This window comes from Micromesistius poutassou (assembly GCF_964030765.1).
Source record: "Micromesistius poutassou genome assembly, chromosome: 9".
Classification (NCBI taxonomy): Eukaryota; Metazoa; Chordata; class Actinopteri; order Gadiformes; family Gadidae; genus Micromesistius; species Micromesistius poutassou.
This window is the reverse complement of record NC_140279.1, coordinates 1,539,158-1,556,766: the sequence shown is the minus strand read 5'-3', so window position 1 is coordinate 1,556,766 and position 17,609 is coordinate 1,539,158. Positions and strand designations below refer to the sequence as shown.

Sequence of the window (17,609 nt, the reverse complement as noted above, 5' to 3'; positions counted from 1 at the left end):
AGATCTCTTCCCTTATTCGGATGGGGGACCTTGCGTTATGTGCCTCATAAAATCTTGGGCGAAACGACAAGTGGTATTACACACGGAACAGTCAGAGCTCCGCCCTACGTGGAGGAAACAGCACGCACTGTTCTCCCTGTTTCCCAGTCAGGGTCTGTTGTTCTCGACGCTGCTATCCATCTCTTCAGTGTGTCTGCTCACATTCGGGCCATCTGGGAGACGGAGGGGGACAGAGATAACCCACCGACCCTTTTGGCACACACACACACACACACACATACACACACACACAGACGTGTAGTGTACGCAAGCACACACACACACACACACTCAAACGCACACAGGCACACTCTACCGAGTGGGGATGAATAATCCTGCCTTCTCTTCAAATGGCACTCCTTGCTTCCCCGCTTCATCTTTACGCTGAGCCTCACGAGGCTATAATTATGGTTCTATTTCGGGGCTCAATGTGCGGCACGCTGATTGCTTTTGGTAATCGTTAGCGTGGCCGTATTGGGCTAAAGATCAAGCTCACACAGCTGAGACATGTAGTCCAGGCTCCAGGACAGACTGTTCTACTGACTGCTGTTGTTGTTGTATTTAGGGTTGAAAATGCCGGTTCGCTTTGGTCAGTCAAAACACAATTTCCTCATGTTGTGGTGAGTGTCGAAAGCAATCGGTTCATTTATTTGGTTCTTGATTTAGCTCTGTTCTATTTTTACCTCTTTATTTAAAGCTGACATTGTGTTTGTGGAGAACCATAAACAGGTTTATATACCAGCTGGAGGCAGACAGTAAGTTCAGTTGGTTCTACATCCGGCTGTCTGATGAAGCCTATGTGGCTAAAGATTGCTGAACTGCGGTGCTTGGCCATTTTAGTAATCCTTATAGCCTTATAGGCTTGTCTTGGGGATCAACAGTTTTTGCATTTGTTAACATTGTGAAATAAAAAAATATTGGCCTAACCATGGATTTGACCTGGTAGCATTGCAATTTAACTGTTGTTTTTACAAGATATTGTACCGTTCTGCCTGCCTTTTCAGAGTCATAGTCACTGCTTTGGATGCTAAGAAATAAAGCCTCTTCACTTCACACTAACAGTCATCTCTCTCTCTCTCTCTCTCTCTCTCTTTCTCTCTCTTTCTCTCTCGCTCTCTCTGATTCCACAGATGCAGCCAAGAAGGCCTTCATCACAGAGGTAAGGCAGACTCTGCAATCACTTATCCACTCCTCCTTTTCTGATTTCTGATTCTGCTCACCCTCTCTTCCCAGCTCTCCCTCCCACTCTCTCCACATCGCCCTCACTTGTCCCTTTGTCTCTCCTCTCTCTCTCTCGCTCTCTCTATCTCTCTGATCCGCCTCTCTCTCTGATCCCCACCTCACTCTCTCTCTCTCGCTCTCTCTCTCTCTCTCTCTCTCTCTCTCTCTCTCTCTCTCTCTCTCTCTCTCTCTCTCTCTCTCTCTCTCTCTGATCCACCTCTCTCTCTTATTCACACCTCTCTATATCTGATCCACATTGCCCTCACTTGTCCCTTGCTATCTCCTCACTCCTTCCTCTCTCTCTGATCCAGACCTCTCTGTCCCCTCAGCCCTTTTCTTATCCATGTCGTTACAACCACACACTCAAACTGACCCCCATCCACACTTAGAACGCTATTCGCTAACAGCTGCTTTCTGTCTCTCTAGTCTAAACAAACCATGTATAAAGGCTGCCCTGGTTCTTCTGTCAGGGAAACCGTACACAGACACATCTGATGCTTCAGGCTGATCAGACCCCCTCTGGAATATGTGCTCAGAAGCGTTCAGACCGCAGGGGGCTGGCGACAGTTTGAAACCTTAAACTGCAGTGTCATTTTTACTCGTCGAGATTAAACCATCTCTTTAGAACAGCCAAGCTTGACATTGTTGTTGCATCAGTAAATTGTATGGAATTAAATGGTAAATGGACTGCATTTAAATAGTGCTTTTCTAAACAGTGGCCACTCAAAGCACTTTACAGTATTGCCTCACATTCACCCATTCATGCACACGTTCACACACCGTCATGCACACGTTCACACACTCATGGACACCTGGACACACAGCTAGGTGAAGCCGGGGATCGAACTAGCGACTTTCCAGTTACCAGCCAACCTGCTCTACCGCCACATGCCGCCCAAAATTGTATTAAACCAGCTCATTCTTAATAATACCACATTTAGCTTTTGGTCTGCTGGTATAATAGCCACGGTATCAATGCAGAGTGGATGTGCTAGTGAGGCTCACGTAGGTGCTTTTCGCTCTCCGCTATGCACCTGTTTCTGTCATTAAAGTGAGGGACAGAATATCAAAGGGAATTCCCCCGTCCGTTCTCTGGTGTGGTGCTTCGCCCCATCGTTTCATCCTTAAGACACAATGAACTGATGCTGCTGCTCTCGTTGCTGTCGTGTTGTTGTTGTTGTTGTTGTTGTTGTTGTTGTTTGTTCCTTTCTCGGTCAACGCTGTGCAGCGTGTTCTCCCATCCTTTTTCAGTAGTCGATGTAACGTAAAACCCTGACTCATATCTGCTATTTTGAATTTTGTTTCCCTCTTTCTGTCTCTTTTCCCCTTAAACCCAACGCCTCTGTCCGTATACCCTCTCTCTCTTTCTCTCTCTCTCTCTCTCTCTCTCTCTCTCTCTCACTCTCATTCTCTCTGTCTCTCGCCCCAGATGCCATCCTCCTCGGGTCAGGTCGGCCAGGGGAAGAAGATGGGCCACAGAGGGGTGGACGCGTCGGGGGAGACCACCTACAAGAAGGTGAGGCCGGCTGGGGGCGGCTCTCAGGTCACGCTCCATCGACCCCTGTTTGACTGCAACAGCCTGAGCAGTCCTTAAAGAGAGACGGGGAGATTACTGCTGCATTGAGTGACCCACGAGCAAACAAGCTTCATTAGTGATCGTTTGTTTCTGTCCCATCGTCGTTCAAAAGAGCCAAGTCAATACGCAAAGAAACTCTCACAAGTTCATACTCCGCTGCTGAACATAGTGCAATGCTGTGTGCATCATTAAAAATGTACTGTTATATCTTCATTTCATTTGTTGACGTTTTGTTAATTCACAAAAGTCTTTCTGCAGATCAAGTTAGCAGATAAGAATTTTGGAAAGAATTAAATTTGGAATTTGGAAAAAAATAACAGATTTCATAGGGCTCTACACTAGGAACTGGGAACTGTATGACGGCCAGAAGGGGTGAAACCCTTCTTGGGGTAAATTGGAGAGACACTGATTCTCTGCCTCCATCTCTCCCGATCCACCCATCAGACCACGTCGTCTGCCCTGAAAGGGGCCATCATGCTGGGCATCAACTACACCGTGGGCAACCTGAGCTCCAAGCCCGAGAGGGACGTGTTGATGCAGGACTTCTACGTCGTGGAGAGCATCTTCTTTCCCAGGTATCATTACAATTGACATTTACATTTACAGCATCCAAAGCGATTTACAATAAGTACCTTTGTTAGAAGAGGAGAAACAATACATCTATGTATATATCGCAATATAAATCATCCTCTACAAGATATCAAAAAAGTATATCATTATTCTTTCAGGAGGTCCTGTCTAGCTGAACTGTTAGTGAACAGTGCATGGGTGGCCCTCTGAAATACATACTTTTGTCAGCTTGACAACAGTGACTCAATTCACAGTGACTCAATTCAATGCAAGTTATGCACCGGTATTTTGTTATCCAGTGCTGGGTCAGACATTCCTCATTAAGCGTATGATGCAAGGCATTCGTCAGCCGGTTTCATTGCAATGTGAAGTGTTATTAAAACAGGGCTGACATTTCTGTGGGAACTCATCCTGTAGTTCCCAGGCCTGAACATTGCACAGCTATTACCCGGAGGTTTCAATATAATGAGAAGGAGGAAAAGGTCCAACAAAAAAAAAAAAAGTCTAACAAAGTATAGTTGCTAAGTGGTTGATAAAACTGAAACCCAATGACTTTCCTCAACGGAACAGACCAAACGTTAAATGGTAAATGGAATGCATATATACAGTGCTTTTCAAACCAGTGGCCACTCAAAGCGCTTAACAATATTGCCTCACATTCACCCATTCATGCACACATTCTCACACCGACGGTGGAGGCAGCCATGCGAGGCGGCAGCCAGCTGGTCGGGAGCGGTTAGGGTGAGGTGTCTTGCTCGGGGACACCTCGACACTCAACAACAGGAGCTAACAGGAGCCCGGGATGGAACCAGCATCCTTCCGGTCATCCAGCCAACCCGCTCTACCTCCTGAGCCACACACCGCCCTTAGTACGGCGTCATCAGTGAGGAAAGCTAAAGCCTCCGCCCTCATCCTTCCACGCCGTCAACACAAGCTCTGTTTGTCTCGCCCTGCAGCGAAGGCAGCAACCTCACCCCGGCACACCACTTCCCAGACTTCCGCTTCAAGACCTACGCTCCCGTGGCCTTCCGCTACTTCAGAGAACTGTTTGGCATCCGGCCGGACGACTACCTGGTAAGACTTAAGGAGGGACCGCCGAGAAACCAGAGAGACAGGCCAGGGTTCAGGGTCTTTATCTGCTGGAGTAGTGGTGGTGGTGGTGGTGGTGTTGTTGTGGTTGTTGTTGGTGTTGGTGGTTGTGGTGGTGTTATTGGTGGTGGTGGTGTTCGGGGTGGTGATGGTGGTGTTGGTGGTGGTGTTGTTGGTGATGGTAGCGGTGGAGGTGTAGGGGTGATGGTGGTAGTGGTGGTGATGGTGGTGGTGTTGGGGGTGGTAGCGGAGGAGGAGTAGGGGTGATGGGGGTGGTGGTGATGGTGGTGGTGTTGGGGGTGGTAGTGGAGGAGGAGTAGGGGTGATGGGGGTTCATGTAAACAGAGAAGCAGGAGAGACAGAGTCTGGGAAAACAAGCGGTAGGCGGTGCGGTGAAGGTCAGCGATTACAGCGGTGAGAGTGAAGTGGTCCGAAGCATTGATTAATGGAGAACAACAGGGACAAAGGAAAATGGGATTAAAAACTGGAGGCTCACGGTGTTTGGACCGGAGGAGAGAGAGAGCCGGGAGAGGAGGGAAGCAGACGCAGAGAGATGGAGAGGGCTTCGCCGAGAGGGGGGGGATGCTGGGGAAAAAGGCGAGGAGGGGGAGGGGGGTCTGTAGCTTGTCAGTCCACATTAGCACAGAGGAGCGTCGGGTCGTATGAGTCACTGTTTTGCCTATAGCAGTCTGGCAGAACACGTGGATGCACATGCACACACACACACACACACACACACACACACACACGTGGAGGCACACATACCCACCAAACATACACACCGATGCACATACATCCTCTCACAAACACATGCAAAAGCTTAGTCATGCTTAGCGTGGCCTACATGGGCGTTTGTCCTCTTTCCCTTGCGATGCATTACCCCTCGGTTAATATGGCCCCCGGGGCCCCGTCCCTCTAGGGGCCAACCTCTCTCCCCCATCGCCCGGTCACCTTCACCCATGAACACACAGTATCCCCGGATCATGTGAACCACGACGCAGGGCTGGCTCTAACCGCATTTAGCCAGGAGGACAGACATGGGGGGGTTTTCCTGTGGTTTGATGGTGGTTAACATACAGCTGTCATGCTCTCTTTGTAGCTTTACTCAAAGGGTTACAAGGGCTTCCTGTCTTGGGGTAGTCTAGAAGTGTCTAATGTCTGTCCGTCTGGGTGCTGCTGTCTTAAGGACACGTGTGTCACAGGTGTGAGAGGAACCATTCACGAGTGAGAAGGAGTGAGAGCGAATGTGTGGGTCTGTTCTGTGTGTGTGCAGGAATGTGTGTGCACCTCTATATGTGTGTGTGTGTGTGTGTGTGTGTGTGTGTGTGTGTGTGCGGTTGTCTGTGTGTGTCTCAGCATGCGTTTGATGGGTTAGTGAAAGCATCTCATTACAACACCAGAGATATCTTAATACGGATCTAATGAGGATTCGCCCCACTCTCTTGTGTGCTCTCTATGGGGGCCCTACGACGGTGATCTGTTTCGCTTTGTGAGCGTGTGCAGAAAACATGAACTTTTTATGTCGCATTGGGAGTACTGCTGTCTCACTGACACTGACAGTGACTGTTGTGTTAACTGATGATAACGTTTGTTGACGCCTTGAGTCCTGACTGTCGTTTCTGTGTCTGTGTGCGTATGGCGTGTGCGTATGTGTGTGTGCCTGCGTGCGTGCATGTGTGTGTGTGTGTGTGTGTGTGTGTGTGTGTGTGTGTGTGTGTGTGCGTGCGTGCGTGCGTGCATTTGTGTGCGTGCCTGCGTGCGTGTGTGCGTGCGTGTGTGTGTGTGCATGTGCATTTGTGTGTGTGTGCGTGCAGTACTCGCTGTGTAACGAGTCCCTGATCGAGCTGTCCAACCCGGGGGCCAGCGGCTCCGTGTTCTACCTGACCAAAGACGACGAGTTCATCATCAAGACGGTCATGCACAAGGAGGCCGAGTTCCTGCAGAAGCTGCTGCCCGGATACTACATGGTGAGCGCTCACGCACACGCATGCAATGCACACACACATGCAATGCACACACACGCGCGCGCGCACGCGAGCGCACATAAGCACGCAAGCACACGTGTGACGCATGCACGCAAGCAAACAGACACGCACCCACACAAGCACATGTGCGACACACGCACGCACACACACAATCACTCACGCAAGAAAGCAAGCACGCACGCACATACGCATGCACAAACACACTCTCACACAAACATGTACACACACATACACACTCACACACAAAGTAAAATGTTTTGTTAAAGCCCCGGGCAGCACCCAGTTAGATACCAGATAAAGCATACCATGAAAGAGTGAACTCATGTACACAGCTAAACCCACACACACACACACACACGCAAACACACACACAAACACACACACAAAGACACACACAAACACACTTATAAACACACATGCAAAAACACACACAGATAAACCCATTCAGTGCGTTTCGGTGTTCCCACACGCCTTACTCATACTTTAACCTCAACTCCCCGAATCCGATGTTTTCTTGGGAGATTGTTCGGATGATCACATCTCAGATATTCTGATTCAACCAGAGACCTCTTCCTCCGCATGTGAACTTCGGTACCAAATAAAGCCCCAGCCGTGGGTGTCAGGGGTCAAGTCTCTATTTATAAGGTCTGAAGCCTGAGTCTCAGCCCCGGTCAGAGAGTTCCATGTGGCCGGATGTACAGGGAGGTTGATATGCCCAACAGAGCACGACGTCCACAGAGACCCTGGCCTCACCCACCCTCTCTGGGGGATGACGGTCTCACTCACAGCAGACGCTCCATGTAAGTCCATGTCGTTCTTTCTAGTCTCTCCGGTTCGAAGCGCCCAGGAACTCGCAGTGTTGTGGGTTCACTTCTGGTCGGCCGCGCAGAGCACAGAGCGGTCATTTTACCATTCATGGAAATCACAGCGGGGGGGGGGCTAAAAGCACAGGAAGTCACCACACATTAACACATTTCCCCCTCTCTTTCTCGCCAGTGTTTTCACGTTCCGATAGGTTGGAGATGACGCGTTTCCCATTCCGACTTTCCAACTCTGACCGCTAACGAACGCAGCATAACACCGTTGGGTTTGTGATGTTCTTTGGCTGTGTCGTAAATGAGCTCGAGTCATGTTATAGACTACACTCATCGGTATTGGAACAACTCTACCTTTTTAGTGAAAGCGAGAGAGAGAGGCTGACTCGCCGGGAGAGGGTCCGGCCCGAGGCAGAGGCCCGGTGGAGACCAGCAGGCTAATGGAGACCAGGGCTGTCATACCTGCAGACAGACAGGACCGGCAGACACAGATAATCTATAGCGCCATGGTATTTTTAATACCATGGTCTTTGCGCAGTGGACAATTTTAGCCAAGGTGACTCCAGGTCGCCTGCCGACATTGCAACAACAGCATCTCACACTGCTGTGTGTGTCCATATGTATTTGTACGTATGCATATATTCCTTGGTGTTGGCATGAGCTAGACACATGAGGATAAAATGGCATACTAAGCTTTTCCAGGTTCTTTCCACCTGTTAAAATTCATATTCCTGCTCCCAAAATAGCATGCCATAAGGATAATAACATCTACTGTCCAGTGGCTTTGACTACAATTGTCCCTTTCAGAGGTACAGAGAAACCATTTAATACAGTACAGCTGCACCTATTATTTAGGAAGCTGAATAGCCTCAATGTCCGCCCTCTCATCATAGTTGCTTTTAGGAACATAGCTGGATGTATTGTATTTTATATTTCCATTAACATTCAGGGCATTTAGCAAACGCTTTTATCCAAAGCGACTTACAATTAGTACATTTGTCAGAAGAAAGAGAAACAATATATCGCTGTCGGTACAGTAAGGATGTTCATAGAACCAAGGGCCATGCACTAACAATTGTTAGGTTAACCCATTACCTGTATACAACAAGGATAGCTAGGATAAGATGCTACACAAAGTACTATTTTTAAGTGCCAGGACGTACAACATACAATAAGTGCATAGTGCGTACATTTATCTGGGATGTTTTGCTTTTCACAGAGCGAGAGCGAAAGCCGAAACCACATTTTCCACTTTGTGGGACAATGGAGTAATCTTGAATCTTGAATCTTGAGTAAGGGTTAGTTAACGTATCCCTGGGTATCACTCCCAGTGGCAGCAGACTGAAGTCAGTGGAACAGCTACACCTGTCAGCCACAGCTGACTGGGTCAAGGGGCCGCGGCCAGCCTGAGGAACACAGAGATATAATAGCCACATCCTCCCCCGTCCTCCCCTATCCCCCCCTCCCTCCCCCCCCCCCCCGTCCCCGTCCCCTCTCTCACATCGGCCCCTCTCTTTTAGTTAGAGATGTTCTGATACCATTTTTTACTTCCCGATACCGATTCCTGCATTTGAGTATTGGCCGATACCGAGTATATACTGATACAGCGTCTAGTGCTGTAACTACTAATAGCACTTTAGTTATTGTTGAAGGGTTCTCTTACGGTGACAGCAATGTACTGTATAGTCGGTTCACTAACTGTCGCGTTTTGTTTTTTCAGAAGTAGATCATTTACATTTATAATCTATAATTAGAATGATACATTTGTATTATTCTAGTTAAGCGTGAGCATCCATGTTTTTCCGACTTGGTAGGCTCAAACGCAGGTAGGTCGGAGATGGCGCGTTCTGACTTTCCACCTCCGACTGTTAACAAACGCAGCATAACACTGATCGGTGCAAAGACTTGCGTACTCGCCGATACCCGATACCGTATTTTAGGCAGTATCAGAGCAATTTCCAATACTGGTATCGGTATCGGAACAACTGTACTTTTAGTATTGGTGCCCATCCTGGCTGTCTTTCCCAGTCTCCACGGCCAACAACGGCAACCACTCTGTTGTCTGTTGTTCCTACGTCTTACCCACAATGCCCCTGTGTTTGACATGTTTACTTGTCATGGCAGCGGTGGCCCTCTCCTCACGGGCGTACGGATGTCATGTGTGGCTGAAGGCTGGTGCTTCTCTCTCCCTCTCTCCATCTCCATCTCTCTTTTCCTCTTCCTTCCGGTCTGTCTTGCACACATTGTTCCTCTGTCATGCTCTCTCCCTCACTCACTGACTCCCTCTTTCTTTCTTCCCCCTCGCCCTCATCCCTCTCTCTCTCTTTTTCTCTGTCTCGCTCTCTCTATATCATCTATTTTTGTGTCTTGCACACATTCTCTCTCTTCCTCTCTCGCCCTCTCTCACTTTCCTCCTGCCTACCGCGCTCTCTATCTCTCTATCCAACCCTGACACTCATCCAGTAAAGTACAAGCCAATAGCCATTTTTGTCTTTTTGTCTTAGTTCCGACCTTACCTTTTTATATTTTCCGATCTGTCCAGCTCGCCCCTCTCTTCCCCTCCTCTGTGTAGTATATTACACCTGCCAGCTCTGCTGTATCTCAGCGGGAACCAGCAGTGTCTCATCTCCTATCCCTCATCTCACTAATGGGGCCACGCTGGCACAGATCCCAAGGTCAACGCAGGTCCTTCTTTCTCGTTTTTTCCTCTCCTTCACTGTGTGCCCCGCCCGACTGACCTCATTTGTCTGGATTGACTGGGCAATATTTAGCCGAGAGATGCGGGGAGAGCCCCCTTTGATAGAGTGCATACTGAATGGAGAGATGTGTCACTCGCTTTTTGGGTTTGGGTCCGCTATTACACAGTCTGGGTGGCTGCTTGCGTGGCTGGTTTGTGTGTGTAGTGAGTAAATAATTCCCTGGAAGACCAGCTGTACTTGACCTAGCTTACCAGTCCCCACTCACACTATTTGGAGTAGCTGCCGTGTTGACAGTCGCAGTTTGTGACCAACAAACTCTAATTTTTGAAGGGACCCCTTGTACTAGAGGAATTTCACCAATTAAAGCACACTAAAAGCACTCTGCACAGCAGAGACGTGCTTATACTGAACTGAAAACTCAAGGATCCCCAAAATACATGCCTGTAACGGCTGGGTGAGCAACAGGGGAAATATGTCTCAATAGCACGACTCAGGAGGCAATAGTCTGGGTAGAAAGAATGGTCTTGACCAGCAGATAGGGCGGCACACAGGAAATCAGTTGACGATCCAGGCAAACAATCCGGCAGGGAGAAGACCAAGGCGTAGTGGGTCGGTACATGGGTAATCAGTTGGGCATCCGGCCATCAATCCGGCAGGGAGAAGGCAAAGACGTGGTCGGGAGTAAACGGGCAGGAATCAGAAAAGCCGGGAACCGTAAATATCACTCGGAAAATGCTGATACAAAGACTAACTGGCAAAGAGTGACGGGGGAACACGCTGACGTAAAACACTAGGAGCGGGATGTTGATGAGGGATAGGGGAAACCGGTAAGGTGAGTGAGCACAATCAGGGAAACATAAGGACCGTGAGTGAAATAATAAACGAAGTGGGCGAGATGTGACATTACCGATGTAACTCACCCTCCTACCTCCTCTCTCTCTCTCTCTCTCTCTCTCTCTCTCTCTCTGTCTCTCTCTCTCTCTCTCTCTCTCTCTCTCTCTCTCTCACACTCTCTCTCTCTCTCTCTCTCTCTCTCTCTCTCTCTCTCTCTCTCTCTGTCCCTGCCGGTCTGCGCGACGCCAGAACCTGAACCAGAACCCGCGCACCCTGCTGCCCAAGTTCTTCGGCCTCTACTGCGTCCAGTCGGGGGGCAAGAACATCCGCGTGGTGGTGATGAACAACGTGCTGCCGCGGGTGGTGCGCATGCACCTCAAGTACGACCTGAAGGGCTCCACCTACAAGCGCCGGGCGTCCAAGAAGGAGCGGGAGAAGGCCCGGCCCACCTTCAAGGACCTGGACTTCATGCAGAACCTGGAGGAGGGCCTGATGCTGGACCAGGACACCTACAGCGCCCTGGTCAAGACCCTGCAGAGGGACTGTCTGGTGAGGGGGGCGGTGGAGGTGGAGGAGGAGGATGGAGGTGGGGGAGAGGTCATTGGGAGTGGGTGGGGTGGTGTTGGTGTGCGCCTGTAGGTGCGTGCATGTGTGTGTGATTGTGTGTGTGTGTGTGCGTGTGTGTGTGTGTGCGTGCGTGCGTGTGCGTGTGTGTGTGATTGGGTGGAGCTGTGGTGTGTGTATGTGTGTGTGTGTGTGTGTGTGTGTTTGCCCGCCTGATATCCCATGCTTGTTCATGTGTGTTTATGGAGGAAATGACAGACGTCCTGGTGGATCAGCTGTGTCAACAGCTCTCTCTATTTCTCTCTGCAAACCAATGATTGAAGTGCAGCTCCCTGCAGGGGCTGAGCGTTGAGTAAACTATAAATAGACCCGGGTTGGGAGAGCTGGGAGCAACACATCCAGGGCTCTTGAGCAAAGGCAAGGCCGGGAATTTTATAGGATGGTTTGGTGCGTCCGCAACACCCCCACCGCCCTATAATTGACTCCGTCTTTTACGAACCGGCAGTGAAAACTGGTGTTTGAAGGCCTTTCCTTGTCGAACCAATCATTGCATCGCATGTCATAGGGGGACATGTAAACACGTGCGTTGTTGCATCTTTAGACACACACACACACACACACACACACACACAGACACACAGACACACACACACACACACACACACACACACACACACACCATTTGACCACGCCTGAACACTGGTGTTTATGCATATCATGTGCGACTACGTAAAGCAATGGAAACAGATTCTCGCAGGTCTGAATCTTTCTTTTGGTCGTATAGGGAGCTTTTTAAAAGTAGTTTGATGCCTCTACACTGCAAGGTGAAGTCGGTCAAAGCGTTCCCCGCATCCATCACCTCGTGCCATCCCTTCATCCGCTCTGCGTAATCCGCCGTACAGTCCATCATCCATCCAGTTCCTCAGCCAACCCAGGTGTGCCCGTGTGTCGTCGGACGTGATGTGTTTATGATGAAGTGTTTGCCTGGGTGCCTGTATGTTGGTATGTATGTCAATCATGGCACCCATTGCACTCCTGATCACCCCTGGAAGGAGGGATCCTCCGCGCTGCGTTCCTACTCAAGACTTCTTGTTAATTAAGGGAGTTGTATTTTTAACCTCTGGGGGGCTAGGGTCAGGGGGGGGTGTCATAAACATATGGCCTGTTAAGCCCTTCGAGAATTGAATTGAATTGAATTGAATTGAATTGAATTGAATTGATGCGCTGCAGGTCCTGGAGAGCTTCAAGATCATGGACTACAGCCTGCTGCTGGGGGTCCACAACATGGACCAGGCGGAGCGGGAGCGGCAGATGGAGGGCTCCCAGGGGGACAGCGACCAGAAGAGGCCCATGGCCCAGCAGAAGGCCCTCTACTCCACCGCCATGGAGTCCATCCAGGGGGGCGCGGCCCGCGGGGAGTCCATCGACACCGACGACACGTACGTCCCACCCCCCCCCCCCCCCCCCCCCCCCCCCTCCCCGGGGCTCAGTGTTCGCCCCTCAGGGCCGCTGAGTCATACCAGCCGTCTGAACCGGCCCTCACACTGAAACGTGCGTTGTTTTTTTTGGGGGGGGCTTTTTAAGGCTTTTGTTACTCATATGTTTCATAAAGTCGTCAAACAAATAAGCGCACGATAAACTCTGTGGCCCTCTGACAGACATCTCTGTGCAACACTATCTCGGTTAAAAATAACTGAAAGTGACATGAACTGAAAGTGACATGAACTGAAAGTGACACTGGAAGCCAACATGATTTTACTGTCCGTCTCCCCTTTCTGTTGAACCCCGGTAAGAGTGTGCGGTGAACTCGGGGTAATAGTCTGCTGTTGATCCGACCACAACAGACACTGCAGGCAGGCATTTATGCTCGCAAGCAATAACAACGTAAGACTTTCCATCTGAGCAAAATGTCGCCGTTTTCAAAAAGCATCACACATGTTTTTGAGATGCCCTCGGCAGCCAAAGAGCTGCCTCAGGAATTCTAGTGACTCCGTATTGGAAACACCAGAACAGATGGGGAAGGAAATAAATATGATTTATTAATGTTCCCTCTTCTACCCCAGTTAAAGTATGTTTTAGTAAAGATAAACATAATTCATAAATCACTCACTGTCTGTGCCTCAATTTGTAAAAAGGGAAAGCAAATCCTTAAGTCTCCAGTCTAATAAAAGCATAAAACAAATCAACGCTGTTTGATAAGCTCTTTGCATGACTTGTTTTCGGGCGGGTAACGTGGTTGTTTCTACATTACTCTTAAAATAGATTAACAATCAGAGGAATCGGTGCATGTCTTCAAATAATCCTTTTTCATAATTCATAATACCTCATCATCTCCGCTCATTACCGCCCATAACTCCCCATTACCTCTGCTCTGTGGTTAGGATGGGGGGGATCCCAGCGGTCAACGGCAAAGGGGAGCGGCTCCTGCTCTACATCGGGATCATCGACATCCTGCAGTCCTACAGGTGAGACCCTAGGGGGGGGGGCACGGACCAACCACAGCGTCCGCCGCCACAGCGCTCAGCCAATCACTGAGCCTGAAGTATAGATAGGGAATAGATGATCGGAGAGAGGGAGGACGGGATCCCGTGATGCATTGTGGGTGAGGCGTGACGTCATGGTGTTGCCATGACTTCCTGGTGTCCCAAATGTCATCAAACCAAGCCAATTTTTACCGCGAAACCATTCGAAGCGAGTTGAGAAAAAAAAAGTGTATTGCAGGTCTTGATTCTTCTTCTTAGATTGTGCATCAATCCCAAAAACACCGTCGCAGAACAAAAAACAAACAATACGTAGAATAATAATTACAAGGGCAATTTTGAAACCTATTTTGAAGTGATGCGGTATTGTGAAACTATACAATCACTTCAGTTCTAATCGCTTTACAACCACGTTATGGAGAGAAAGCACATCTCCGGGGGGGGCGGGGGGCTTAATCGGGATCAGACAGCTTATATAAAGAGTTCATTGAATCGTCCCCTCTGCAAACACGCTGCAGACCCCGGCTCCACGGCTCCATGGCCCTCAGAGTCTGGAGCGTCACAAAGCCGCGCTAAACCGGCTGACACCGCTTCCTCTTCTGCTTCCTCCGCTGCAGGCTAATCAAGAAACTGGAGCACACATGGAAGGCTCTGGTCCACGACGGGGTGAGTGTGTGTGTGTGTGTGTGTGTGTGTGTGTGTGTGTGTGTGTGTGAGCGGCTGTTTAAACATTGGCTCGCTGCGCCGTCCAGATGTGTCACTCGGAGTGGATGTCTTGGGTTGTGTTTACACGTCGTCCGTCCCCCTCGACCCTCGTCTCTCTCTCTCTCCGGTCGCCACGGAGACGGTCGCCCGATCTCAACGACGGTGGATTCAAGGGAACGGTTTTGAATCCCCTTGTCGTGGAGATATGGCTGTCCTCGGAGCACAGTGAACGCTGGGGGTCTGTCCTGTCCGTGTACCTTTCAGCTTAGCGGGGCCGCCACTCCAGCACGTCCACGCACAGTTCATCTGTGTCACAGTTTCCATGAAGCCACGCTTTCTCTCTTTCATTTTCCTTTCTTGTTTCCTTCTTTTTCTTCTCCTATCTCCTCCGGGTTCGATAAATCTTCTCTCTACATCAGCAGCAGGCAGTTTTTTTATAGGGTCATTTTGTCACTCTCTCTCTCTCTCCCTCTCTCTCTCCCTCTCTCTCTCTCTCTCTCTCTCTCTCTCTCTCTCTCTCTCTCTATGCATTACTATCTATGCCCTTTCTCTATCTCCTCCTACTCACTCTTCCTTGTTCCTCTCCGCTTTCATTGTAGCTTCACACCACACACACAGAAACACGCACACACATTTAAAGAGGCAGTAGCGGGTCATGTGCGTCACGTTCCTGGCTGATAAGCGAAGCTCCCGGCACTGAGCTCTGTCACGTGTTTGAGAAGTGATGTGACACTTCCCAGCATGCAGTATGTCTCCAGCCCCATCCACCCAGCCACGCGGCGCAAATATGTTATGGAGAAAAAGCTGTTAAAACGGTTGTGAGTCACTGGCTAAGATTAAAGGTGACATATTATACCACCCGGTGTGAGTGTGATTAGCCGTCACAAGCCGTTTTGAAAATCTGCCTCTTCTGACATCACAAGTGGGCGTGTCCACCTAGATGTGTGCTGGTGGATAGATCAGTCCACCAGCCTACCCAGTGGACCGTAGCAAACGTTTCTCATCATACATCTAGGTGGACACACCCACTTGTGATGCAGATTTTCAAAAGGGCTTGTGACGGCGAATCACACTCACACCTGGTGGTATAACATGTCACCTTTAAAAATAGAGAAATTCGTCATTGGGATTCAGTTTTTTTTCTTTTTAAGTGCTGACAGTATATTCACACCTCCACGTTCATTTCACTCCCCTGCACACTTAGAGTATATATATATATATACAGTATACGCTCGTAGAGTTGACCCCCTCCCTAAGCCCCGCCCACCCGTCACACAATCCCAGTCCCAGTCTGATCCCAGCCTCGACTGTGGTCCTGTCGCCGCCGCGATAGCAGCGTCTAGGCCGGACCCGGGCGGCATGAATAATGAAGGGATGCGTGTGGCTGGCTGCTCCTGCACCTGTCTCTGTGTCTGTCCGTCTGTCCGTAGGTCACCTCCGCTGGGTTGATTATTTAGATTTTTTCCATACACCCCACTGGTCTTCATCTGGCTACCTCTGTTTGAACTCTCTCTCTCTCTCTCTCTCTCTCTCTCTCTCTCTCCACTGTTCACGTTCCTATGGAGGAGAGACACGTTGCTTACTCATTCAGTTATAATGGCCAGATAAAGTTAGGTTCTAAAGGCTTTCAGGAACAAACCGTCTAGAGTTGTGGAGATGATACAGCTGCCACTAAAACAAATACAATTGGTGGGGGAGCCTTGGTGGAGGGAAATGGGCGTGGCCTGCATGGATAGATGCATCTTCACCAATAGGACCACGGAGAGGACTTCTGTCACCAGTCCATGAAACTCATGATTTGATCGAAAGAGCACAGAGGAGCAGGACAAGAGGACAATACGGATTATCATTTCATGTCCATTATTTATTTAGTTGTATTATTCATTCATTGTATTACTATCGTATTATTACTCATGTGTTACTCATTGATTTTTATATTCTGTATTATTCATGCCTCCCCCCCCCCCCAGGACACGGTGTCGGTGCACCGGCCCGGCTTCTACGCAGACCGCTTCTTCAAGTTCATGAGCTCCACGGTGTTCAGGAAGAGCTCCTGTGAGTTGGACCTTCAACGTGAGGGCGTTGCCTTACGTAGTCGTCACACGCACACTCTCAAATGTCAGATGCCACTATCGCTCTTGTTCTCCCTCTCTCTCTCTCTCTCTCTCTCTCTCTCTCTCTCTCTCTCTCTCTCCCCCTGTCTCTCTGTCTCACTCATTCTCTCTCTCTTGCTCTCACGCTGTCTATCTCGCCGTCTCTCTCTCTCTTTCTCTCAATCTCGCTCTCTCTCTCTACGACGTCTCTCTCTCGCTCTCTCTCTCTCTCTCTCGCTGACTCTGTCCTTCTCTCTTTCTCTCTCTCTGACTCTGTGTCTCTCATTCTCTCTCTCTCTCTCTCTCTCTCTCTCTCCTCTCTCTCTCTCTCTCTCTCTCTCTCTCTCTCTCGCTCTCTCTCTCTCGCTTATTAATATTTCTCATGCCAGTCACATGTCAGCTTGCATCTCTTTGGGGCCGTTCCTGTCAGATTATTCTCAAAAGGTGCTTCATTCGTTCGTATGTGCAGATATATATGCCCAAGAAGGAACGCTGAGATTCTGTGGCGTTCTGACGTCAGTAACTGGTATTCATACACACTGCCACCTCCTCACTGTCATTTCACAAACACTTCTATCCCCAGTTGACAGATTATAATATTTCAGCTGCTATTGAAAGATTTTGACAGAGAAAATAATGTGCAAGACAACAATATGTTCAACCTTGCAAGAACCCTATCATTAAGATGTGTGTGTGTGTGTGTGTGTGTGTGTGTGTGTGTGTGTGTGTGTGTGTGTGTGTCTGTGTGTGTGTCTGTGTGTGTTTATGCATGTGTGTGTGTGTGTGTGTGTGTGTCTGTGTGTGTGTATGTCTGTGTGTGTTTATGCATGTGTGTGTGTATGTGTGTGTGTGTGTGTGTGTGTGTATGTCTGTGTGTGTTCATGCATGCGTGTGTGCGTGTGTGTGCGTGTGTGTGTCTGTGTGTGTGTATGTCTGTGT

The 17,609-nt window shown here is 49.3% G+C and overlaps 1 protein-coding gene across 1 annotated transcript in view; it reads left to right on the top strand.

The window, feature by feature from the left end:
- Positions 1 to 17,609, top strand: part of pip5k1ca (phosphatidylinositol-4-phosphate 5-kinase, type I, gamma a) — a 40,844-nt gene that overhangs the window by 10,722 nt on the left and 12,513 nt on the right. Inside the window, exons 2-11 of the mRNA XM_084472773.1 lie at positions 1,170 to 1,198; positions 2,690 to 2,776; positions 3,281 to 3,411; positions 4,363 to 4,480; positions 6,310 to 6,462; positions 11,078 to 11,377; positions 12,623 to 12,831; positions 13,774 to 13,857; positions 14,490 to 14,538; positions 16,548 to 16,632. Of these exons, the coding sequence (XP_084328899.1) occupies positions 1,170 to 1,198; positions 2,690 to 2,776; positions 3,281 to 3,411; positions 4,363 to 4,480; positions 6,310 to 6,462; positions 11,078 to 11,377; positions 12,623 to 12,831; positions 13,774 to 13,857; positions 14,490 to 14,538; positions 16,548 to 16,632 (1,245 nt within the window). The remainder of the gene's footprint in view (positions 1 to 1,169; positions 1,199 to 2,689; positions 2,777 to 3,280; positions 3,412 to 4,362; positions 4,481 to 6,309; positions 6,463 to 11,077; positions 11,378 to 12,622; positions 12,832 to 13,773; positions 13,858 to 14,489; positions 14,539 to 16,547; positions 16,633 to 17,609) is intronic.